This window comes from Lithobates pipiens, unplaced genomic scaffold, assembly GCF_037356315.1.
Source record: "Lithobates pipiens isolate NorthernLeopardFrog02 unplaced genomic scaffold, aLitPip1_a1.2 Scaffold_18, whole genome shotgun sequence".
Classification (NCBI taxonomy): domain Eukaryota; kingdom Metazoa; phylum Chordata; class Amphibia; order Anura; family Ranidae; genus Lithobates; species Lithobates pipiens.
Genome location: NW_027507758.1, coordinates 484660271 through 484687899, shown reverse-complemented (window position 1 = coordinate 484687899; position 27629 = coordinate 484660271). Strand labels below are relative to the sequence as shown.

The window sequence follows — 27629 nt, the reverse complement described above, 5'->3', positions numbered from 1 at the left end:
CATTTCCCTGTTCTGCCTAGTAACATGACAGGGAGCTACTGCTGTCTGTCATCGAGAGCGGTGATCTTTGTCATGTCCTAGGTAGCCCACCCCCCCTCCCCCCACAGTTAGAACACGCTGAGGGAACACAGTTAATCCCTTGAATGTCCCCTAGTCTTTAACGCCTTCCCTGCCAGGGGCATTTACACAGTAATCAGTGGCTATTTTTAGCTCTGATTGCTGTATAAATATCAATGGTCCCAAAAAAGTGTCAAAAGTGTCCATTCTGTCCATCGCAATGTTGCAATCCCAATAAATATTGCAGATTACTGTCATTACTAATAAAAAAAAAAGAATAATAAAATTGCAATAAATCTATCCCCTATTTTGTAGGCGCTATAACTTTTGCGCAAACCAATCAATATACACTTATTGTGGTTTTCTTTTACCAAAAATATGTACAAGAATACATATCGCCTAAACTGAGAGAAATTATTTTGTGATCAAATACCATCAAAAGAAAGCTCTATTCGTGAGAAAAAAAGGACGTCAATTTTGTTTGGGTACAATGTCGCAGGACTACGCAATTATCAGTTAAAGCGACACAGTGCCGAATCGCAAAAAATGCTCTGGTCATTAAGGGGGTAAATTCTTCTGGGGCTGAAGTGGCTAATATTTGCAGCACCACACCTCAACCAGGGCACTATATACTAACATAGCCAGTACTACGTTAACTTGCAGCTGGACGGGAAGTGGGTGGTAAAATGGCTCAACCACCTATTTTATCTGCTCCCCTTCCCCCTTAGTAGCCTGTGTAAACAAGGCCTAAAAGACCAAGGAAATGACATGTAAAAAACAAAAAGGAAAAAACCTCAACACATTAATCCTGGAAAAAAACATTTCCCCTTTTTACTTCTATTTGCATGTAAAAATCCAGGTATAAAGGGAATTCTAGCAATAATATCTACAAAATGTAAAATGTAATGATGAACTGAGAAGAATATCATACACAGCCTAAGTATTTACACTTTGATAATTGTGCCTATTTTTTCTTTTTCTTTTTTTTTTAACTGTGCACTTAGCCTGAAAATGTATTCTTCTACGAAGAAAAAACGAAATATTGTAATACCATGAAATTACTTCTGCTTCTCTGACACCCAGTCTGACATACAAATATGCTGGTCATACACTGCAAAATTCACTATGTGGGTGGCTCTGTGGGCCCCATCCTGTGAAGCATCCTTCAAATGAAAAATCAAAGGAGCAGGCAAGAAATTGTTGGCACGAACAGCATGCATCCAATCAGAGTTGGATTGCCTGACAACTCTTAAGCCCCATACACACGATCAGAAATTCTGCCAGCAAAAGTCGGATGTGAGCTTTTGGTCAGAAATTCCGACCATGTGTATGCTCCATCGGACTTTTGCTGGCAGAATTCCAGCCAGCAAAACATTGAGAGCAGGTTCTCTACTTTTCCGATCAGAAATTCCGATCGTTGGTACAAATTCCGACACGCAAAATTTCTATGCATGCTCGGAAACAATTTGATGCATGCTCGGAAGCACTGAACTTAATTTTCTTGGCTCTTGGTAGTGTTGAACATCACAGCGTTCTTTAGGGTGTATGCAAGCGAAGCTTGAGCAGAATTCCGTCAGAAAAGCCATCCAAGTTTTTTATGCCGGAATTTCTGATTGTGTGCATGGGGCATTAGAATACATAAGTCAGCCAGTGGCGTAACTAGAACCCTCAGGGCCCCGATGCAAGAAACCATGAAGGGCCCCCCTGACCCCCGGACAAGCTCTTTTCTCCAAGCCTGGTGGCATAACACCAGGGCCTGGTGGCAAGTGGGTCGCTTCCCCTCCTCTCCCTCCCGCATACATTCTGTGGCTGCAGGAGGAAAATGGAGAGATGGGTTCCTCTATGTCAGTGTTTCTCAATCTTTTTCCAGTCAGGGCACCCTTGAAGTATACCTCTGGGTGAATGGGGCTGCACTGCAACCACCCTGCAACTATGTGCACTGCATGCAGTTGCAGCATAGTGATGATGCATTTAAGAGGTTAAAACAGGCGATCTGGGCATATTGCCTCTTTAACGGCTGAATAATGCTTCTGAAAAGCAATCTGAGCACGGATCGCTTTTCAGAGGAACAGCATTTTTTTGCTGGTGCTATGATCAAGCAAAAAAAATAAAAAAATCAGTACTGATTGTACACAAATAGGGGGTTAGGATTAAAAGTGCATACATAAAATGTGCGTACATACACTCACATATATAAGCACACACACACATATACTATATATATATATATATATATATATATATATATACATACACACACACATATATAGATGCACACATATATATATAAATGTACATCTGCACGCACATATAAACCAGTGGTGGCTGATGCTCAAAATTTTTTGGGGGGTGCAAGCAAACTGAAAAATTCAGAAAAAAAAAACATCAATTGCAGCCACTGTGCCCATCAATTGCAGCCACTGTGTCCATCAAACGCCGCCACTGTGCTCATCAAACGCTGCCACTGTGCCCATTAAACGCTGCCACTGTGCCCATCAAATGCTACCACTGTGCCATCAAACGCTGCCACTGTGCAATCAAATGCCGCCATTGTGCAATCAAATGCTGTCATGTGCCCATTAAATGCTGCCAGTGTGCCATGAAATACTGCAATTGTGCCATCGTATGCTGCCACTGTGATTCCTCCCCCCCCCCCCGCCTGCTTGGCGTCTGCCCAGCACTTACCCTGTCTTAGAGGGGCAGCGGATGGCACCCATGAGTGGGGTCCTCCATGCGTCTCCTGCTGTACTCATCTCCCATCCTCTCCTCCTGATAGGTGTCTAATAGCCACGCCTATCGTTTCAGCCAATCAGGTGACGGGTAACAGACCCGCACACCTGATTGGTGGAGAGGGGGTTCAGTGTTAGGAAAGTGAATATTAATTTGCTTTTCTAAAACACCTGGGTGGACTGTGAACGGCAAGCATGGCACTCACAGAGCCTATGGCTCTAATCAGGTGCTTCAAAAACACCCCCCACCCCCCACCACCACTGTGATTCAAGCACCTGGTGCACAAAAAGGGGTCGGCACCTAAATATGGGGGTGGTAACGATGGCCATGGATAGATTCATGCTATGCATGAATCTATCCATTGGTCATAGAGGGGGTAGCTGGAGAAAGGGGGCGGTGCCTGTGCGCCCTTATGGACGCATCGCCACTGAGAAACACATGCACACTCACATACATACATATGCATACATACATGTACACTCACATATATGCACACTCACATACATACATATGCATACATACATGCACATGCACACTCACATGCATGCACACTCACATACATCAACATGCATACATGCATGCACACTCACATACATACATACATACATGCACACACACATACAGATGCACACATACAGTTACATATATGCGCACACACACACACACACACACACACACACACACACACACACACACACACACACACACACACACACACACATACAGTAGATGGACAGGCTTATAATAAAACGACAGTCATTTACCTTGGCTCTTCCTGACAGGTACTGCACTGTAGGGGGAGACAAAGAGCACACACTGTGCTTTCACTTTAGGCTAATGTGAGGAGCTCCCTACACAGTGCCGATTATAGTTCGGCTGACGATCGGGGAGCTCGTTCTTGACCGCCCCTGCCGTTCCACCTATCGAAGAGTACAGGGGGCCCTCAAGGGCCTCCTGCAGCAAGGGCCTGGTCGCCATGGCGATCTCAGCGACCCCTATAATTCGTCACTGTTTCCAAGCCAAAATCATTTACAACTGATAACAGGGGTACAGGAATGTACAGTGATTAAAAGATGTAAGACATCAATTGGGTTTTAATGAGGCTAAGCACATGTGTTATTATGTTTGTCATTATTAAAGAATTGTTAGGCCTGATGCCACACATATAATTATTTTAACATAACATTCTATTGTTCTTGGCTTGTGGGAGTACAGGTGAGGGCTGCATAGCTCTGGGCATGGAGGATCCTCAGCAACAGCCATTCTCTTTCTCTACTCCACTAACCCACCATGGAGAGGAGACCGGTTGCTTCCAGGGTGAGATCTTCCTGCACGCCCCCTGTGGAAAACAGAGAGAAAAGTTATATGGTAAGTCACCATGCTAGTCACTACTAAGGCCCAGTTTACATTGGTGTGAGATGGGGTCTGACTTGTGACATCACAAGTCATAAAGCATGTCAAATTCAATGTTTCCCTATGAGAGCCATCTTACTGATCTGACACAAGTCGCTCCAACTTTAGAGAAGGTTCCTGCAATGCTTTGGTCCAAGTTGATATGACTTCAATGCCATAGAGCAGTGATGGCGAACCTTGGCACCCCAGATGTTTTGGAACTACATTTCCCATGATGCTCATGCAATCTGCAGCGTAGTTGAGCATCATGGGAAATGTAGTTCGAAAACATCCGGGGTGCCAAGGTTCACCATCACTGCTATAGAGTGTAAAAAAGCCAGAGTGTAAGTCAGATCAAAGGCGGACTGAAGTTGCAAGGCAAAGTCGGATCGAAAGTCGTGCAACTTTTGTGTCAGAGCATTGTGAACCCGGGCTCATGCAGATGTATCATTATACATTTGTATCAGAGGAATGCCCACTAGGCAACCAGATTATTACTGTGGATTAAAATGTACCTTAGCGTTTATACCTTGGGATACCATTTAAATTAAATTAATAATACAATTCTTAAAAACTTTTTTTGTAAATTTCTGTTGATTTTTTCATTACTATCATCAGTTTTGGAACATTACACATTATAGCATTAAACTATTATATGTTGGTAACTGTATGCTGTTAATACTTGTGATAATAGTATTCCATATTTGAATTTTTATTCTCTCATCTTTATTTAATTTTTTTCTGGACAGCAAAAATGACAATGATCATGGCTGAAACAAACTATTACACTGCTGGAGGGGGCTTTAACAGTTATCAATATATTTATTTGATTAAGAAATTGTAGTACTTTCATGACCAGAGGTAATTGAAACCTTTGCCTTGTTTCCACTGAGCGGTTCGGTTCGGTGAGGTTCAGTACGGTGCGCTATTTGGAGTGTTTGCATTATGAAAGTGACCCATACAAGCGAAGCATACCATTCAGGTCTTGCTTCAGATGTGGGGCCATAGAAAATGGTCTGGTACTATTAGGGCGGAGCTACAATACATTCCACTGACTGGTGGACAGAAAAACGTCTGCCAATCAGTGTGAGGCCATGCTAGGCATTTTTTCTAAACCCTGTATGGCCCCTGATGGTCTGACTTGCAGTGGAAACGCTCACCTGAATAGGACGGACCATTCTAACCCTTCCAAACTGTACCAATCCGCTCAGTGGAAATGAGGCATTAGATAACCAGATCAAATGTATCAGTGTCAGAATGCGTCAGCTGGTTTGAAGAAAATGCTCTCTAAAAACGCACATTTTACCACCTCCAACTGCTCCTACTAATGTTGAAAAGGCAACGGAGGGGCGAGTCCAGAGGTATTAAATCCTAGCTTTCCAGACCATATTTATCAGTGTCAGAATGTCCTCCTGCTCTCTAGCTCCCTCATCACCTCCTCCCATGCTTGCCTCCAGGACTTTTCCAAAGCCTCTCCAATCCTATGGAATGCCCTACCCTAATCTGTCCGCCTATCTCCTACTTTATTAGCTTTTAGACGATCCCCTGAAAACCCTTCTCTTCAGAGAAGCCTATCCTACCCACACCTAACAACTGTATTTTCATTTTCTCCATCAGCTCATCCCCCATGTTTATTACCTTTTGTTTCAACTTGACCCTCCCGTCTAGATTGTGAGCTCTAACGAGCAGGGCCCTCTGATCCCTCCTGTATTGGTTTGTATTGTAATGCCGCGTACACACGGTCGAACTGTTTGACGTACTTAGTCCGTTGAAACACATTTCAGCGGACAATCCGCTCGTGTGTGGGCTTCAGCGGACTTTTTCAGCGTGCAGTCCGGAGTACTAAGAATTTTGGTTTTTCCAAAAATCTGTCCGTCATACTTTGGTTTCAGCGGACAATACGGTCGTCAGTATGTTAGTCCGACGGACTAAGAATGGCGCATGCCCAGAAAGGATTTACAGGGCTTTGCTGTGTCTTGGACTCTATTTCTAGTCCCGTCGTACGTGCTGTACGTCATCGCGCAAGCTTTCGTCGGACTGTTTGTGTATCCGTGTGTGGTCAAGTCCGTTCAGTGGAAAGTACGCCGGATTGTCCGTCGGATTGTATGACGGACTAAGTACGTCAAACAGTTCGACCGTGTGTACGCGGCATTAGTGTACTGTCTGCCCTCATATTGTAAAGCACTGCACAAACTGTTAGCGCTATATAAATCCTGAATAATAATAATAATAATAATGTGTCGGCTGATTTGTAAATAATTTTATCTAAGTTAATTTTACATTCTTTTAAAGGCACATGATAAAGCTTTTAATTGGTTCACTGCTAAACTGTTCATTTTTATTTTATTTTATTATAAACTAAGTGTGGAAAAATAAATGAAAAAACAACTGTATTTCTTTCTCTGTGCACAGGACATGGCTCCTCGTGATGTGCACAGCAAATGGTTTCTGACTTGTGATCCTCATTAAAGCCAATCATAGTGATCATAGAGGTTTGCTTGTAAACAAACCTCCAAGCTAGAGGTCTCAGTATAGAACTGTTATGCCGTATACACACGTCCAGACTTTCCTGCAGACTAGGTCCGACGGACTTTCAGGGGAGTTTCGACAGACTTTCCGAACGAACGGACTTGGACACACACAATCACACCAAAGTCCAATGGATCTGACCGTGATAACGTACGACCGGACTAGAATATAGATGAACAGTTTTTTTCGACCGGACTCGAGTCCGTCGGAAAGATTTGAAACAGGTTCTAAATCTAAAGTCCATCTTATTTTTTGACAGCAAAGGTCTGATGAAGCCCACACTCGGTTGAATTGTCTGACGGATTCGTTCCTTCTGACCTTTGCTGTTGAAAAGTCCAGCCATGTGTACGCGGCATTACTGGTCTATGATTTGCCAGAAACTGTTTTTTTCCTTTTTAAAACAATGGTACAAAGTAAGCTATAGGCCAATACTGAGGAAATGATCCGCTTAAAAAAATAAGATCTGGTATAACTGCACCTATCTCTTCTTTCATCATGAAAATAGGGTTTAGTGAGTGATAGGTAGAAGCACGTATCGCTTGTTAGGGTATAGGAGAATTATACAGAATGTGGAAGAGCTTATAATCTATTGCAGTATATACAGCGGGGAAAATAATTGTTTGATTCCCCTGCAGATTTTGTAATTATGCCCACTTACAAAGAAATGAAGGGTGTATAATTTTTTTTTCTCATAGGTGTATTTTAAATGATAGAGACAGAATATCAACAAAAATTCAGAAAAAAAAACTCATGATACAAATGTTAAAAAATGAAGTTGCAGTTCAGTGAGTAAAATAAGTATTTGATACCCTACCAACCAACAATAATTCTGCCACAGACTGGCTACAGTATGTGCCAATTGTCAATTTAGGAAGGTGCTCCTAACGACAACTCATTATGTGTATAAAAGACAACTGTCCACAGAATCTCTTTCTTCCATTCAAACTCATCATCATGAGCAAGACTAAAGACCTGACATCAGGGACAAGATTGTAGACCTACACAAGACTGGAATAGGCTACAAGACTATCAGCAAGGAACTTGGTGAGAAGGAGACAACTGTTGGAGCTATTACTCGCAAATGGAAGTTATACAAAATAAACAGCAATCTGGAGCTTCATACAAATTTCGCCTCATGGGGTACGGATGATCATGAGAAAAGTGAGGGATCATCCCAAAACTACACGGGAGAAGCTTGTGAATGATCTCAAGGCAGTTGGGACCACAGTTTCCAAACAAACCATTGGTGACACAATACACACACTATTGAAATCCTGCAGCACCCGCAAGGTCCCCCTCAAGAAGGCACATGTACAGGCCCATTTGAAGTTTGCCAATGAACATGTAAATGATTCAGAGAAGGATTGGGAGAAAGTGCTGTGGTCAGAGACCAAAATTGAGTCAAATTCTTATAGTCAAGCACGGAGGTGGAAACATGATGCTTTGGGGCTGTTACTCTGCTAAAAGGTACAGGCAGACTTTGTCACATTAAGGCTGGGTTCACACTGCTGCGGGGGGAGATCCGGATGTGATTCGCACCGCAAATCACATCCGATCTCCGTAGCGCTGCGAGTTCAGCCATACAGATAGTATGGCTGAACTCGCAGCGGTCCCGCAGCAAACTCGCACGGGACCCTTTTTTTCGTCCGCAACAGAATCGGATCGCATGGGCGTTCACACCATGCGATCCGATTCTTGTGCGAGTCGGCAGATCGCACTGCGATATGCGATCGGATCTGGGGGTGTCATTAACATATCATTGACACTCCCAGCCGTTCGCATAGGGCAGTGTGAACTGCCGGCGGGAGTCGTGCGATGCGGGAAAACGCCGCGGATTTGCGGCGTTCCCGCATCGCAGCGGTGTGAACCCGGCCTAAGGGCCAATGGACAGGGCCATGTATTGCAAAATCTTAGATGAACACTTTCTTCTCTCAGCCAAAATACTAAATATGGATCAAGGATGGGTCTTTCAGCATGACAATAACACAAAACATACCACCAAGGCAACAAAGGAGTGTCTCAAGAACAAGCAAATTAAGGTCATGGAGTGGTCTAGCCAGTCTCCAGACCTTAATCCTATAGAAAATGTATGGATGGAGCTGTAACTTCAAGTTGCCAAGAAACCTTAATGGAGTTGTAAAGACAGAAGTTTTTTTTATCTTAATGCATTCTATGCATTAAGATAAAATGCCTTCTGTGTACAGCAGCCCCCTAACACTTACCTGAGGTCACTAACTGTACAGCAAAGTCCATGAGTGTCTCAGCCATCCAGATTCTCCTTCCTGATTGGCAGAGACACAGCAGTGGCGCCATTGGCTCCCACTACTGTCAATCAAAGTCAGCTAGCCAATCAGGGGAGAGAGGGGGCGGGGTAGGGCCGGGTCGGTGCTCCGTGTCTGAATGGGCACAGGGAGCTGTGACTTGGCTCATGAGCCCCCATAGCAATCTGCGTGCTGTGAGTGCACTGAACAGGGGGGGAGGGGCTAGAAGAGGGACCCAAGAAGAGGAGGATCCAGGCTGCTCTGTGCAGATCCACTGCAACAGATGTTTGTTATTTTTTATAGAAAAAAAAAACAAGCCTTTACAATCACTTTAAGAATTTAGAGAAGATCTGTAAAGAAGAGTGGACCAAAATCCCTCCTGAGATGTGTGCAAACCTGGTCACTAACTACAAGAAGCATCTTGCCTCTGTGCTTGCCAACAAGGGTTTCTCCAGCAAGTACTAAGTCATGTTTTGCTTGGGGATCAAATAATTATTTTATTCACTGAACTGCAACTCAATTTCTAACATTTGTTTTATGTGTTTTTTGTTTCTGGATTATTGGTTGATATTCTGTCTCTAGCATTTAAAATACACCTATAATGGATTCAAAGGATAATTTTAATAACACCTATAAACTGAACATGTATGCAGATGATATGATTTTATTCCTCACACAACCCAATATATCACACGTCATGCGACATGTGCTCCCAATTTCAGAGCGTTTGTGGTACCAGTGCGAACCCGACGTCAATCACTTAGTGAATTTGCATCTTCTAAGGTCCAGTTTAAGCTGTTGCACCAGGTCTCCTGTTTCAGAGTGGCTCCTTTCCATTGGAGCATTCTATGGAGCCACCTGAATGCAGGGCCTAGATTTATGTCTCAATAGAAACACACAACCCCATAGCCTAGGATGCCAACGCACTCCCCTACTTCTCCCTCTTCCTCCCATTTGCAAGCTAACTGATTGGCTGGAGATTGCACTGTCCACTGTTAATTTTTTTCCTGTGAAGACCAGAAGTTCAGGGAAGCAGTACTGAGAGCACAAGCCAGCAGTATTTAAAGTTGTAAATTGTAGGTGGTAGGGTAAGAATTGTAATTAATAGTTTACTGGGGTAAGTTTATCTTATTATTCTCAATGTTTTAAGCTATATAATTCTGAGGGTCTACAACGGCATTAATCCCTCTCTCCTCACTGCACATGTCTGTATTTTATGACACTCTAATAGCATGAAAATTAGAATGTTATTTCTTCTCACAGACTTTGTTAAGATTGAAAAAGATGAAGCAGTGGTACAAAAACATCAAATAAAATCCCAGAGCAGCCAGCAGTGGGAGCAGTCTTTCTGGTAAGTGCTCATTTTTCTGCAGGTCTTTTCTACAGTTTATCTTAAAATGATTGTAATGCCTCTTTTTTTGGTATGAAAATGACTTACCTGCTCTGTGAAATGGTTTTGTACAAAGCAGCCCAGATCCTCCTGTTCTCGGGTCCCTCTTCGGTGCTGTGGGCCCCTCCCCCATGTTGATTTCCCCCACAGCAAGCACCTTAATATGGGGGGCACCTGAGCTGAGCCGCAGCTCTGTGTGTCCATTCAGACACTGAGCCGCGGTTCAGTCCCCTCCGCCTCTCTCCTAAAAGTCCAGCAGGGGGATTCGTCTATCCAAGCTGTACAGCATGGATGGTATAGAAAAAAATCTGTCGGTGTATGGCCAGCCTTAATCTGTGCCCATAGGTAGAATTTTAAATAAAATTTCTCTGGAAACGAATGTTCTAAAAAAGTTCATTTGTTTTTCTAATCATTAGTTAGTGAAATCGACATTCATTTTCAACCAAGTAATAATAAAATTGGAAGGGTGAATTACGGTCTAATAAAGGCCTTCTACTTGTAGCCATTTCTAATCAAAGTATATTATCAATACAAATATTACAAGAAAAATATCTAATACCATCTGATGAAAATTATCATTTTTCTCAGATAAGTCATTTTTTTTACAAACATAGTTACATAGTAGGTGATGTCAAAAAAGGACACAAGTCCATCAAGTCCAACCTATGTGTGTGATTATATGTCAATATTACATTGTATATCCCTGTATGTTGCGGTCGTTCAGGTGCTTATCTAATAGCTTCTTGAAACTACCGATGCCCCCAGCTGAACACCGCCTGTGAAAGGGAATTCCACATCCTTGTCGCTCTTACAGTAAAGAACCCTCTATGTAGTTTAAGGTTAAACCTCTTTTCTTCTAATTTAATGAGTGGCCATGAGTCTTGTTAAACTCCCTTCTGTGAAAACATTTTATTCCTATTGTGGGGTCGCCAGCATGGTATTTGTATAAATCATATCCCCTCTGAAGAGTCTCTTCTCCAGAGAGAATAAGTTCAGTGCTTGCAACCTTTCCTCATAACTAATATCCTCCAGACCCTTTATTAGCTTTGTTGCCCTTCTTTGTACTCGCTCCATTTCCAGTACATCCATCCTGAGGACTGGTGCCCAGAACTGCACAGCATACTCTAGGTGAGGCCAGACCAGAGTCTTGTAGAGCGGGAGAATTATCGCTTTATCTCTGGAGTTAATACCCTTTTTATGCATGCCAATATTCTGTTTGCTTTGTTAGCATGCCATTGTTGAGCCTATCATCTACTAGGACCCCCAGGTCCTTTTACATCCTAGATTCCCCCTAGTGTAAAGCAGTGTTGTAACAGAAGTGTTGCATTCATATTTTTGCCACCCAAATACATTATTTTACATTTTTCTACATTGAACCTCATTTGCCATGTAGTTGCCCACCCCATTAATTTGTTCAGATCCTTTTGCAAGTTATTGCCCTCCTTAGCTTAGTATCGTCTGCAGATACAGAGATTGAACTGTTTACCCCATCCTCCAGGTCGTTTATGAACAAATTAAATAGGATTGGTCACAAAACCCTGGGGGACCCCACCACCCACCCCTGACCATTCTGAGTACTCCTCATTTATCCCCACCGTCTGAACTCGCCCTTGTGGCCAGTTTTTAGCCCATGCACTCACCCCATAGTGAAACTTTGATGAAACAAATAGATTTACCATCCATCAATGATACCCATGGAATATTTCTGTAAAAATCCTGACAAATTTCAAGTATATTTCTGTAATATTTAATATTCTTCATTGTATTTCTAATAAATTACTAGATAATTGTAAGTACAAAAGCTGGTGCACCTCTGCATAGAAACCAATCAGCTTCAAATTTTTTTTGTCAAAGCTTAATTAAAGTGGAAGTTAACCCATGGATTTAAACAGTTAAAAAAAAAAGGCATGCCGGGAATGCTAACTGCACATTGGCTGTGCTCTCAGCCAAACTATCAAACCATCCAATGGCTGGTGTCATAACGAATCACATGTGCAGCACCATAGCAGTTGAAGATTAAACAGAGGCAAAGATGGCAGCTTCCTTGGCTGAAAACGATAGGGGAGTTTACTTCCACTTTAAGCTTAATTGAAGCCGAAGTTAGATTTCCCAAAACCATATAATATGAGGTCAAAACATAAACACTTTCATTTTGTATGCAATCAGGAAGGCCCTTGTGCTACATAGTTGAAGGTAAATCTAAAGAAAATTGAACAAGAAATTTGCAGAATGTATGGCCAGCCTTAGAAGCTGATTGGCTACCATGCAGAGCTGCACCAAATGTTGCACTCTCCAGTTTTAGTAAATCAACCCCAAAGTGTTATTGATATGGTACATGGTACTGACAAGTTTAGCTTCTTATTTTTCAAATGCTTCTTTTGATTGTTTTAGAGGTTGTGGAAAGGGAGGAACTGCATATTATACAGTACTTGGTGGACACAAAATTCTGAAACCAAATATATAGTCTTATCAATTCCTTAACACACATTAATCTGAATATGTCTCCCTGGCAAGTCCTTCTAAACTGACCTATAAAAAATATGCCTGCACATTCTAAGAAATTAATCTCATTGATTTTCTTAGCAGTTAAGAGTAGCAATTGCCAAATCCTGGAGATCCTCTACCATGCCATTCAATTTGATCTGCTACTTTGAATGATAACAAATATTCCTGGCCAGGACAATTTTCAGCTTTCAGTGCTGTCGCACTTTGAATGACAATTGCGCGGTCATGCAACTCTGTACCCAAACTACATTTTTATAATTTTCTTCCCACAAATAGAGCTTTCTTTTGGTGGCATTTGATCACCACTGGGGTTTTTATTTTTTGCTAAACAAACTAAAAAAAAGAAATAAAAAAAAAAAAGTATTTCTATATTTCTGTTATACAATGTTGTTTTCTCCTTCACTGATGGGCACTGATGAGGCTGCACTGATAGGCACTGATGAGGCTGCACTGAAATGTAGAATTGATGGACACCAATAGGCGGAAGTGATACGCAGCACTGATGGGCACTGATAAGCGACACTGATGGGAACTGACAGGTGGCACTGATTGGCAATGACAGGTGGAACTGAGGGGCACTGATAGGCAGCACTGATAGGCAGCACTGATTGCCACTGACAGGTGGCACTGATGGACACTAATAGATGGCACTGATGGGCAGCACTGATGATGAGGTACTGACAGGTGGTACTTATTGGCACTGTGATGGGCACTGATTGGCACTTTGATGGGCCCTGACAGGCGTTTCTGATGGGGCACTGACTGGCAGCTGATGGGCACTGATTGGCATTGTTGGTGGCACATCTGATGGGGTTGTACTGATAATCAATGTGCTCATTATCAGCACAGACCCCCCCCCCCCGACAGGGAGAGCCACCGATCAGCTGTGATTGGTCACAGCTGATCATGTGGTAAGGAGACTCTGTCAGGGGTTCCTTACTACGAATGGAGATGTGATGTGTCAGAGTGACACACACAGCACCACTGATTGCCACGCACGCTGGCATGTTATCCTGTTGGACGTCATATAACGCCCAGTCAGGATAACTGAACCACCACCCGGCCATCAATCTGCTATAGGCTGGGCGGGAAGTGGTAAATAAAACATGGAAGCCTTGGGTACAATATCTTGCAAAAACCAATTAATAATTCAATAATTCTCCTCTTCTCTTCTTTCTTAAAGAAAAGCTCCAGTCTGGAAATAAGTAAAAGTCAGCAGCTACAAATACTGTAGCTGCTGACTTTTAATATAAGGGCACTTAACTGTCCAAGGATCCTGCAATGTTCGGCACCCCGAGCTGGATCGTCAGTCAGCTTTGAGGGCAGGCGCCGGCCTCACAGACGATTTCCTATTCTGCATGTCCAAGTTGCGCTGTGCTTTGTGAATGGTCCCTGTGTGTGTCCCAGAAGGCAGCGGGAGAAGGAGAATGGGCCACAATTACTCAGATTGCCACAGCGATTTTACTTGGAAGTGGAAGCCGTTACTTGTTCAAACCAAGTACCCGCTCCCCCTAAAAAAGTGCCAAATGTGGCTGTGGAGGGTGCGAACAAGCTGAGCTTCCCCTTTTGGGTTGAGCTCCGCTTTAAGTTATCCTCTTCTTCATCTATACTTTCTCCTTTTTTTTTTCTCATCCTTTTTCAACACCTTTAGGAATTAGTTTTAATTTACTCTCCCAATTCAAATCTCTTCGGAATATAATATATATTTATTATTATGAATATATTTAATTTCTTATGTCCTTCCATATGTCCTTGCTTATGTCCTTCCACAGGACATTATTTGTTAACAATTCATACACTTATCGCTAGTTAACTTTTAAATGCGTGTAATGTACATGTTATGCTTTCCTCTCTGATTTTTTTTAAATGATTTGAAGAGATTATTTAAAATGATTGGAAGAGAAAATTCAAAGGAGCAGGATGGAAAATGTCATTCATTCCAAAATCAAATGTTAAAAGCAAACAAAATCTTTCAAACAGGCAAATGTTTTGAGAATGTTCTGAGAATTTTTGTACGAACTTCATTAAGACTTTTTTTTACAAATTTTCTTTTGAAAGCTCAAGTCTTGCAAGGCTCTCGGGTCACAATTTGTTAGGTCCGTCTCAGGCTTCCTGACCATTTCTTCATGCTTCTTCTTTCATCTGTTTGCAGCGTGGATCAAATTGTACCAAATCAAGTGTTAGCAAACCAGGTGAAGCAGAGTCCTCCCGGAACTCCTGCAGGATTTAAAGTGGCTGAACAGAGAGTCAAACCAGGCTCTCCAGTGCTGGGACGTGGAGACACACCAGTTACACCTCCCGTACGGAATCCTACATCAACTCAAAAGTTTGGACCTTGTCCTAGTGCACGAGGGCCTCCAAGTACCCGTCAGCAGGAGTCTTTGTAAGTACATCCATTGTTTATTTTCTACTAGAGGAATTGTATTGCATCATACAGTCTTTTTGATTTTAGCGTTTGTGACCCCAACACTTCATATTCCTGATATGTGTCTGCTGTACCATGTACTTGTATGAGAAAGTATCCTGTTTTATTTGTATTGCTTACTTTGTGTGAAATCCTTGGTGTTTCTGCTAGTCCCCTTGCTTTCCTATTAAAAACTAACCACACTAAGCAGGAGAGCACACCGTGGTCAGTTCTCTAGCTATCCTGGGAACTCAGTCTGCTCTCCTCCAATGATCAGACTTGTCCTGACATGCCCCTGGTGCACAGCCATTCACTGGCAAGCTCAGTGTGCTGCTGCTTCTCCTCCCCCCCAGCTAATGCAGCTGAGAACTGAGGGAATGTGATCACTTATAAAAAAGGGAAATAGGTATTTATAATGTATTTTTATATCTATAAAAAAATGTTTAGCCTTTCATTTATATTTTAAATTGAATGGGTTGTTTTAGAAGGTGATCGCATACAATCACTTTAAGGCCTTTCTAATGCCGTGTACACACGATCGGAATTATGGACAGAAAAAGCTCTGATGGTTTTTTCAATGGAATTCTGCTCAAGCTGTCTTGCCTACACACGGTCACACCAAATTCCAACTGTCAAGAAAGCGATGATGTACAACACTATGACGAGCCGAGAAAAAATCAAGTTCAATGCTTCCGAGCATGTGTCGAATTGTTTCCGAGCATGTGTAGGAATTTTGCACGTCGGAATGGCTACAGACCCTCGGAATTTCCAATAGAAACTTTTTCCGTCTGAAAAATTGAGAACATGCTCTCGAATATATGCTGGCTGGAATTCGGCCAGCTAAATTCCGATGGAGCCTACACACAGTCGCATTTTCCGATGAAAAGCTCTCATCGGTCTTTTGCTGCTGAAATTCCGATTGTGTGTACGTGGCATTAGTAGCTTGTCAGTCACAAGATATTCAAAATCAAAATCCATCTAGACCTGAGCCAGCTCATCAGCAATGTGAAGAACCCTCAATACTGTATAATTATTTATTGTAAATCCTTTGTGTTACAAAAATGCACTGTCTGTAAAAATTGACCCTTTTCCTTCAGACCTATATACCTTGTAGTAACGCATGGTAAAATGCACAATTTGCCAATTCTTTCCCAATGTACATTAATAATTTTCTTTTATCACTAATAAATTATCTCTCTGCAGTTGCCTTCCAGCCCCAGCTGACATACCAGAAATGGTTGATAATCCATTATATGGTCCAGTCAACACTGGCTCTAATCCTCCACCAGGTCAGAATCGGCCTCATAAACCTCCTGAGCCAGCACCTCGCAAAAATCCAGCTGTTCGTCAACGATCTATGACATATTCCACTTCAGAGAAGAAACCTGCTGTTCTTGAAAAAGCTGCAGTAAAGAACGTTCTATCAGCCATGGCTCCAAATAGTGTCAACCGGCCTGAAATTGTTCTACCTAAGCCTCGTCCACCATTGCCTGCTAAAAGTCATGCTCTACGTGAGGCACAGAACAACTAATTTCATCACTTTTCTCTTCACGAGTTGTTCTTGCACTTTTGTTTACATCAGTTTACAACTATTTCATCTAAGATATCTTTTTAGAAAGAGTAAATTACTTATTCAATTTAGGGCCTACAGAAGAAATTATGGGGTAATATGCTCTCCCTGCCTCTCCTGGAACTCCTATTAAGTATAGTATATGGAACTGCATATTGAAATGCTTCTGTCTGATAATTTACCCATCCAAAGTGATACTGGGCAACACTGGAAACATATTTTCAAGCCATCTGAATTTCAGCCAGAAAATAAGTTGGGCCCAGTTGGTATTGGTGATGTTTACCATAATGACTGCTTCACTTGAACGTTGATGACACCACATTTAGAATGGAAGTGCAATTGATTCTTTTTATATTGCCGATACTCCGAGAACTCCACTCGTATCTGCGTTCCTTAAATACAAGACCCTGTTTTTGCAAAGTGCCAGCTTAAACTATTTTTGCCATGTATGCTTGCATTTGTTCCTAACATTGGATAGATGATTTACTAAATAAGTAAATGAATATAAATTAATGAAAGGTTATAAGAAAATGACATGGTGTATAGTGGTGGTCAGACCTATGTAAAGGCGAATTATTTCCATAATCTTCAGGTTTTGCAAATGATATAAAAGAAAAAAACAGAAGTCCAATAGATGATTTTCCATAGTAATTGTAATGGAGACCAGGTTCACAATGGTATCATGTACTTCGGCTCTGATCTGTCTTTGCCTAACTGTCTTTGCCTATCTGTACTATGGCTCTGATCCGGTGTCCTGTTGGATAGTGTCCCCCGTCGGATAGTGTCCGCTGTGTACTGCGCATGCGCAGTACACAGGACAAGCAGATTCCGAAAATAGCCAAAGATGAACGGCACCTGCGCCGTGAGTCCAGGTTCTAGCCCTACAATCCAAGTGGACATTAGGAGTTAGAATAAAAAGAGGCGAGCGAAGCGAGGCCATGCCGAAGCGCGGCGAGCGAAGCGCGGCGAGCGAAGCGCGGCGAGCGAAGCGAGCCCGCGAGGGGCCCTGTAATATTTGCAGCCCTATGTCCACTTGGATGGTGGGGCTTGCACCTCGACCCACAGCGCAGGCGCTGTTCATCTTCTGAGATTTTCCGAATCTCCTTCTGCTCCGTACTGCGCAGTACGAGGCAGACACTTTTCGATGGCTGGACCATATATGTCACCAAACCGGCACTTAGTGGACTCTTTTCTTAGTAGCCTTAAAGTGTGTACCAGAAAAGTAAGTGCTTATTTTCTCTTTTGCATGTGACAGTGCTCCATTCTGGTGCAGCATTCTTAGGTAAATATACAGACATGTACAGGAAAGAGAAATCCCATGAAGGAAAACATATCAAAATACACAGATGCGATAAATAAAGTTTTTACATACATGAATAGAAGCTACGGTAATCATTGTAAGCACCCCTCAGTGGTAAATGGTTTGTTTCAACCCTCTGTCAATTTTAATGGACAGCTTGGTCTGTTAAAGAAAGTTAAAAAAATTAATCAGGATATACATGTATGGAAACTTGACAGTTCAGTAGGAACTGGCCAAATTGAGGTCTATGTGTACCCCTTTCTGTTCAACACAATTGCTGATCTGTGTATTCTAATAGAGGGAGTCCCAGCTGTCAGAATACAGTAGCGCAAAAATGTCAATGTGTATACCCAGCTTTAATGGCTGGATCACAGGTATAAATAAAGTAAAAGAGCCTAAAAAATAAAAAAACAAAATTAATGTGGCCACTACATCTAAGAACTGATACAATGCAATATGTAAATCGAAGGAAAAGGTAAGTGAACAAACAATGCACTAGCTTAAAGGAACCTATTTAGAAAATAAAAAAGGAAGCTTTACAACCCCTTTAAGTCTAAACTCCAGGCAATCCGTTAAATACACAGATGAAGTACATGAGAATTGCCAAAGGATTTGCATTTTTTTGTTCATCTAGACGTGAGATTTATATATTTCTCAAATAGCTCAGCCAGAGGGATGACACCACTTTCTCTATTGCAAAGGATTATTATTATTCACGATTTATATAGCGCCAACAGTTTACGCAGTGCTTTACAATGTAGAGGGGGGACAGCACAATTACAGTACAATACAATACAGAAGGGACAGGAGGGCCCTGCTCATAGAGCTTACATTCTAAAGGGAGGGGGTGGTGGTACAAAAGGTAATAGATGCAGGGAGTGATTTGATGGGGGTGGCTCATGACAGTAGTTAGTTGGATGTGTGGTGTCCTTTCAACCCATCCTTATAATTGGACAATAATAGAGCAGCAACAGACTGATCAGGTTTTTCCTCTGTCCACTCTGCTATCCTATTCTGTCAGCGTGTTCTTAGGACATGTGCATGCTGCACAGGTTTTTGGTTAGTACTACAGTTTCTTCTTCCAGTCTGAGTAATGCTGTATAGAGGTTGCATGAGGCTGACAGCCAGTCAAATTCAGGATTTTGCACTGGTAGCATTTAAAACATGTTATGATGTATTACTGAATACAGAGCCATACTCATTTCTGTATTTTATAGCTGTCCATAATTCAGTTTTAAAGGTAAAACTTTTAAATGATTTTGTTTTATAAAAGTATCCCTTAGCCCATTCTATGACTGAGGATGGCATCATACTCTGGTTGTAACCCACGTGGTGAAAATGTTGTCTTCCTTACCAGTGACTGCATTGTTACATCTGTTTCCCTGCCTTGTGCTGTGCTAAATACACTGAAACTGCACAAACCACAACTCCGGGCTCTCAGTAGCAAAGCATTCCCAACTATTGAACTGGATTAATAATAATATTAATTGTGTATTTTAGTGGCAATTTAATTTAATGTATGTGGCACTTGTGGAAAAGCTAGGAAAAATATAAACACTTCAGGTACAATTCAATTTTTGTGCAAATTTATTTTATCATTGTACCAGAACTAGATCATTATTTGGCATTACTGTAAATATGAAGGATTTAACTTTTTGTATAACTGTCTTAAAGATTATAATATATAAATGTAAGCTGAATTAAATAGGTACTTTGAGTATAAATTTTAAGTGTTGAATTATTAATAATGGCAAAATCATTGATTGTAAATATCTGATAATAATAATAATGGCAATATGATGATGACATGGCACCGAGGCTTTGAAGCTAAATTATCATTTTTGGGTTTCTGCTAAAGAGTTGAATTTTAAATCACGAATGTGAACAAAAAAATGCACACCGTCTCCAAATAGGATATTTATTGATCACCGATGAATAGCAGCATTTCAAGCCACAGGCAGTAATGACAGTTCTTGTCCATTTTATTCATGGGTGATAAATAAAGGTCCTGTCTGCATTTCTAGGCTTCATGCACAGACATTCCATAACTCAAATGTCCTCAAGCTTAATGCAACAAGTGAACCTGTACATGGCCATAATCACATAAGTGCATATAATTTGGTAAATGCCAATGCACAGCTGCATTGGCGTTTGCACATGTACGGCAGCATTCAGTAATTAACTTGTATGCCTGGCAGAACACGAAAGTGACAGAAATTTTATACCTGAGGACTTTTGAGCTACTAAATCTCCATTTGCATTAGAGAGACCTTAAAGTGGTGATATCTCTGTTTATTTGGTTTATGTTCTGAGTAGCACCATTCATCATTTTAACCTAGCTTCCCTGCTGATGATGTGGTTTGTTGCTGTGTGAAGTGAGCTGAATTCTGTGTAACTATGAACTGTATTTCAAGCCAAACTCCAGCCATAACTTTTTATCTTCACTTTGGATATAGTGGGCAAAGGTTAGAACCTAAGTCAAATTTTTATTGCCCTGTGTGTCTCCATTGGGAAAATTTTCAACCACTTTGTTTGTACTTAAAGGATATGTAAAGGTTTGTTCAAAAAAACAAAAAACAAACATGTCATACATACCTTCTCTGTGCAGTTGGTTTTGCACAGAGTGGCCCCAGTCCTCCTCTTCTGGGGTCCCTCAGCAGCGCTCCTGGCTCCTCCTCTTCTCGAGTGCCCCGTTGGAGAGCTGCTCTCCCTCAGGGCACTTGTGTGGGCACACTCCCGTGTCCTGCTGCTGCATCCACCGACTCAGACAGCAGGACTCGGCCCCACCCCCCGACTCCTGTATCATTGGATTTGATTGACAGCAGTGGGAGCTAATGGCTGTGCTGCTATCAATCTATTCAAACAGGACCTGAGACACCAGCTGGAGCTGGTGTGCCCATCCCCGTTGCTGGAAAGACCGGGTTCAGGTAAGTAAAAGGGAAGCTCTTGGGAGCTGCTGCATCACAGGAGTTTTTTGACCTAATGCATAGAATGCATTAGGGTGAAAAACGTTGAGAGTTTATAATCCCTTTTACAGGGTCAGACAAAAGAGGAAATGAGATAAGAATTGGAAACCTATCCAATGGGGCTAAAGCAACAAAAAAATTTTTTAACTGGGTTTGGGAAATGTTAGAACCTCTCAGGTTTTCCTTGCTCTCTGTGTTCCCATCAAGGAGATAGAGAGAGTAATGTCACCAGCACACCAAGATCTCCAAAAGTTAGTTCAAAGCTTTAATCAGTGATCCCATCATTACAACAGAAAGCTTTCTGCTGTAATGATGTAAACGCTGATTAAAGCTTTGGACCCATTTTTGCAGATCTTGGTGTGCTGGTGACATTACTCTCTCTGACTATACATTGTTCCAGTCGGTGGTCGCTTCAGCGCCCACTTACAAATACAGCCATATCTATAGGAATGTGTGTGTGCATTGGGAATAGTGCGTTGGAACCCATCAAGGAGATGTCTCCTCATTACCTATTCAGGTGATGGGTTTTTGACAGAACAGGAATTAAAGGAAAATCTCTCAGATTGGGAGCTGTGACAGCAATGCAAACCTGAAAGAGATCTAACTCCTCCGCACATTTTATGACTAAATGTAGGCTTTAAAATAAAATCTCCTTTGCAGTCTTTACCATTGCACGCAAGATCAGTGTTTCCCAATCTTTTTTTACTCAAGGCACGCTTTATTACACAATTAGGCATAGAATTATGCACAATCCAGAGGCACCCAATTCTAGAATGTGAAAAAACTAAACTAACATTTTTCATCACGAGGCAGCATCCACATACATAGGATGTTTCAGGTTATTTATTCAAAGCAAATACACATTTGCACACTGGTACTGACTAGTTTGCCAATGTTTCTCTCCCTCGGTTTCTCTCCTTCACTCAGCTAATGTGACCCCAGTGCTGGTAGAGAGTGGCAAACAAGGATACTATGCACACATCTGATGTCCTCCTTATCAACAGATGAGATCATTGGTTGTTAGAACACTGCTGGTTGGAAGGTACTAATGGTGCACAGTAAAACCTGTGGCTTTGTGTAACTAAAAGGCAGGCTTCACCTACCCGCTGGCTTGTATACCGTTTTTGGGCAATTTTTAAGCATTTTGCTGAGGCACCCCTGAAATAACCCGAAGGAACCCCAGGGGGCCTGGGCCCCCTGGTTAAAAACAAGGCTGCACTAGAAGACCAGTTACAAACCACACGCACACACTACAACCCCATCAAGTAGAAATAAGCATTTTCAAATCAGTTTTCTCCCTATTCATTTCATCAAAAAAAGAACAAAAACAATCAAAAGTGATTGGAAAATAACCATACTACGTTTTCTAATCAGAATATGGAATTGACAAAGTATTCTTGTATAAGGAAGATTGTCAATGTCATATTTCTGCCTTACTGACTATAATACTGAATCAGTTACTCCTTCCTAAATTAAGTTGCTATGAGAACCAAGTACGTGGAGAGGAGAATCGGCTTATAACATGCTATTTTAAAGCAATGAAAAGCGATGCACATTTGAGAATCATTTGTAATTAAATCAGTAGTCTAGACTTTTCAGCATGAACTGTTCCATGAGGGCTCGTTTTCACTAGGGGCAGCCCTTGCCACCCCTTTGAAAAGCAATCAGTGGATCGCTTTTCAGAGGGTGGTTGACAGGTGCCTGAGAGGCAATATATTACCTCACCACCTAGTTTAACTGTGAAAAGCCTCCACCACTGCATCATAACCACAAACATTGCACATGGTTGCAGTGCGGTTGTGGCACGACCACATTCACTTGAATTGGTTGCATTTGGTAATGGTACTGCCTGCTGAATGCAACAATTGTTATAACTGTTTCCATGGCATGGGTACAAACAATCCCAAGACAAGGTCATCTAGTGCCCAGGGGGTGGGGTGAGGTAAATAGCGATGCGTGCAGCACGTTTGGTGAAACATGTAACGTATGAGTTTAAAAGCAGTACACATTCAATCCTGCAATTGAATATGGGGCTCACAGTGATTTAGGAAGAAATTCCCTAGCATCAGTATAAGGAAAAAAATGCCCCTCCATTGGTGGGGTCACTGGAATGAAAAATGTGGTGTGAGCCTAAGGACTGATTTGGTGGTGGTTTGAAGAGAGAGGGGAGCTGGAAAGATGGGGGCTCTGTGGGGTGCATTTATCTAGGGGGCCATGTGTCACTCTGGAGGAGTAAAGCTTTGTTCCCAGGTGCAGCCAGGGGGTAGTAAAACCAGATGGTTGACCCATGTCTTTATCACCCCAGACCTGAACACTAACATACTCCTGCTCATGGCTATATACATGCCAAGAAGAAAAGTTAAACAGCATATCACTTTTCATGGGCGTTGCCTGCACTGGCGAATGCAGTTCTGTGGCTCAGAGCAACAGCTGTGCACATGATTTCATCATGATAGCAGGGCCGTTTTTAAGGCAGGGCAAAAAGGGCAGCTGCCCTGGGCCCTGTCATTGTTGTGGAACCCAAAGCAGCTGCCTCATACTTGCCAACTATCCCAGTTTAAATTCCCTTGTCTCTTGCTTGCTTGACCCTGTTTACATGTAAATAACCAGCATTCATATCTAAATAGCAGCAGCATTCATATATAAATAGCTGCATCCGGCAGCATAGATATGTAAATAAAGGCGGCATCCATATGTATAGTATGACCCCTGGAGTGAGGAGAAGATGTGCTGTAACCTCTTGCAACGAATCAATGAGCAGTATTACTGTACAGTAATCTCAACAAGCGGAAATCATGTGCTGTAGTAACTAATCAGTGAGCTGTAATAATGTGTGCTATAACCTCTAGCAACAGTCAGCGAGTGGTAATGATACACTGTAACCTCTGGCAACCAATCACAATTGTTGCCTGATCTGATTCAGTAAACTGATTTTGAGTCTAGCTGCTATTTATTGTATGTCTCAGAGCAGGTGGAGAGCAAGGGGAGGGCCCAAGAAAAGTTTTGCCCAGGGTCCAATCAATATTACAGATGGCCCTGCATGGTAGTACAGCAGTACTACCCCCTTATATCAGGGCACACAGAGTTCCCACTTATGTCAGAGTCCCCTCCTTTCATTAGGGTCCCCAAAGTCCCCCACTTACATCATGGTCCCTAGAGTCCCCACATCTTACATCAGGGTCCCTAGTGTTCCCCCTTACTTCAGAGTTCCCCTCTTTCATTAGGTTACCCAAAGCCCTCCCCTTACATCATGATCCCCAGAGCTTCCCCTTACATCAGAGTCCCCCCCTCATTAGGGTCCCCAAAGCTCCTCTTACCTCGCGTACCCCAGAGTCTCCCCCTTAAAGCAGGGTTTCCAGATTCTCCCCTCCTTAAATCAGGCTCACCAGAGTCACGCCCTCACATTAAGATTACCACCAGATTCCCCTCAGCTTAAAACAGGGTTTCATATTAGGGTCCCTAGAGATCCCCCTTAGATCATGTTTCCCAGAGATCCCCCATACAGCAGGGTTCCCACCGAACCCCCATACAGCCTGATCACCTAAGATCCCCCATACAGCCAGGTCCCCTGAGATCCCCCATACAGCAGGGTCCCCAGAGATCCCCCATACAGCAGGATCCCCTGAGATCCTACGTTATGGTCTGATTCTTCTTAGTGGAACTACAGGACATACACGAGGAGGCTATGAGACCTGACACTGAGCCAGGCAGAAAGTTCCGTTCTCCTACTCTGAAGGCCAGGGCTTGGGGGCGGGGCAAGCACCCAGATAGCAAGCATAACTTGTCACAAATGTGTGGCAGTGTTGAATTGTAAGTCTGTTAACTTGCTGAACAATTTTAACTTGCAGAGCACTTTAAGCACAAGTTCTATTTGACAATTTTCCAAGCTGTAGCAAATTTGCGTGGCAAGTCTCTAGCAAGAGCAAAGTTGCAGTAGTGAGTCTACAGTAAGAGCTCTGCAAGTTTACAGCATAAAAAACAGCCACAGTGACCCCTGTGGTGGGAAGACTATTGCACAAAATAACCGAACCACCACTTGCAGCAGACTTGCAGAATTTTTGTACAACAAACTTGTGAAGCTTAGTAAGTCATTTTCAAACTTGCAGCACAATTACTTGCTATCTGGGCACCTGATTGGTTGATGGGATGCCGGAGGTCCTCCCAATCAGCCACAAATACTGATGGATGGGCAGCGGCGGGGGAGGTGGATGCTGACAGGCAGCAAATCTTCACAGATATGGGCGCTGTTGCTGAGGATTGAGGCCACAGTAAAGATACTGAACAGGCATTTGTAAATGGAATCCCCGTCTATATGCTGTTGGTAGCAGAGGCAGAGTCTGGGAATGGTGGCAGCAGGGATTTGGTGAAGCTTGCAATCTGGTGCTCCCCTCCAGCCTGAAAAGACTCCGCCCAGGGCAAAGGCCCCTCCCGTCCCTGTCTTTTACCGGCCCTGGCTACAACCCCTCTGGTCATTGTGTTGGGTTAAGAAGGCAGTAAAACTTCCCTCTTCCAGCCACAGGTGGGAAAAAGCCCTAAAAGTTCCTTACGGAATGTGCAGTACTAATTTATTGTTGAAGTAAAATCAAGTGTGGAGTAGTCTCTCATACTGGACACACTCAAGATTTTGTTTCACAGAGTCTGCCAGATCAACTTTCGGTAGTGAGCTGACAATGATGTTCTGAAATCTCAAACATTGCTATCAGCCCCACCTGAGATCACTCTGTTGACTGCTCCCCACACCATGGTATAGAAATTAGCAAATGGGGATGTGTTCTGTAGACCTACCATAGCACAATTTTCCCCTTTACAGTGTAGGGAGTTTTGTCATATTAGGACAGAAGGCATAATGTCTGTAGGATTGCCAGGTTAAAAAAAAGTCTGAAAAAAATTAAAATAATGAGGCCACCCCACACCTAAGGGCAGGTAACCTGCAATATATTACGTTTTTGATATTTTTCTGGATCTATCATATCTATCTATCATGGAACTGAAAATCAGAATCTATCTAACCAAGCAAAAGTTAGTCCCATACCAGAAAAGAAATACTATATGGCAGGCCTTCTCAATCTTTTTACCCCAGAGGAACCCCTAAATAAATTTTCTGGTCCCAGGGAACCCTTACTAAAGTTCAAGTACCAGTTTAATAGGAGAAAAGTGTCTTGCATTGGTGGTCGGTAGGAAGAATGGAAATCTTACAGTGGTGGTCAGAAAGTCACCTTTACAGAATGCCAAAAAGATCATTGGTCTTATGTCGCTTGCACTGCCAACTGGCATTGGCTCTGGAAGGCAGACACCATCAAATGGAAGGCCACAGCTTAAGAAACCCATAGCAAACTCAGAAAAAAACCCTAGGGTTCAATGGAACCCTGGATGAGAAGGGCTGCTATAGGAAGAGTTTTCCTTTTGGCCTCTTAGATCTTGTTAATATAGTTATAATTAAGTGTACACCCGTGTATGGCTGTGTTTGGCCTGCATGGGATGCACAGGTGTTAAATTCATCTGTATGTAGGCAGTTCCATTTATGTCAATTGGAATACAGTAGCTGCACGGACACAGCTACTACTCCCAATATGACACCCATGTGGGTGTGAGAGCAGGTCTCCGAACACACACAGTGATAAAACCCAGTAACTATACTAGCAGACCTTTCTGCATGACTTGATACAGTTGACCACTTGCTCTTTCTCTTCAAAAAAAAACTCCAATACCTTGGTTCTCAAGTTTCTGCTCTTTATGGGTTCTCTTCCTACCTGTCTCAGTGCACCCTCTATAAATCCATCTCTTCCTTTCCTCTTCATCCAAGACTCTTATCACAAACCCCTTCCATTTTCTTTCTACACCTTCTATCTACACCTCCTCCCTGGGTCGGCCTCCCCCAACTTTCAACACCAACTGTATGCTGACGACACCCAAATCTATCTCTCTACCCCTCAGCTCACCCTCTCAGTTTCATTGTGAATCACTAAGGCTGACCATAGATGCCTCACTTTTTTCAATCAGCCACAGGACGCTTGCCAAGCACCATGAAAATTTTCAGGTGTGTAAGTTTTAACTCTGCACTTAGAGCTAGTTTTTCACATTCACTGGGCATCACAAACAACATTCAAGCTATGCTCATCTATTCAATTAAATTGTTCCTTGTGGCCCATTTGTTGGCATTGCCAGCATGGGGCTGGACCCCCCCCCCCCCCCAGAACCTTTTTGGAATTAAATTACAAAACATACTGTTTTGGAAGCATATGCCAGGGAAATTTGTCCATGATTACATTGCTTGAGAGCAAGGATCCTCTACACCACATCATTTAATAAAGAGTAAAGTTCATACAGTGTCACAAGTCCTTCTTTCTTGGTGGCGGGATACAGTCATTTTTAACTTCACAAGTGACCCAGAGTTAACGATAGTCTGAACTCAAAGGAAGTGGAATTAATACTGTCCATCAGTCAACCCAGAAGGATGGTAGCATCCTGTTGTGGAAGAGATGTACTGCAGGGGATAGCTCTAGTTAGAAGGTGCAGGTGGTCAAA

General features: G+C 42.5%; 1 protein-coding gene across 2 annotated transcripts in view; it reads left to right on the top strand.

Annotated features, from left to right (window-relative positions):
- Positions 1-19868, top strand: part of INPP5D (inositol polyphosphate-5-phosphatase D) — a 237395-nt gene extending 217527 nt beyond the window's left edge. For both annotated transcript variants that reach the window (XM_077488478.1, XM_077488479.1), the window contains 4 exons: positions 4003-4155; positions 10233-10320; positions 15017-15247; positions 16472-19868. In XM_077488478.1, coding sequence (XP_077344604.1) covers positions 4003-4155; positions 10233-10320; positions 15017-15247; positions 16472-16799 — 800 coding nt within the window. In that variant the 3' untranslated portion in view covers positions 16800-19868. The remainder of the gene's footprint in view (positions 1-4002; positions 4156-10232; positions 10321-15016; positions 15248-16471) is intronic.
- The last annotated feature ends 7761 nt before the right edge of the window (positions 19869-27629 follow it).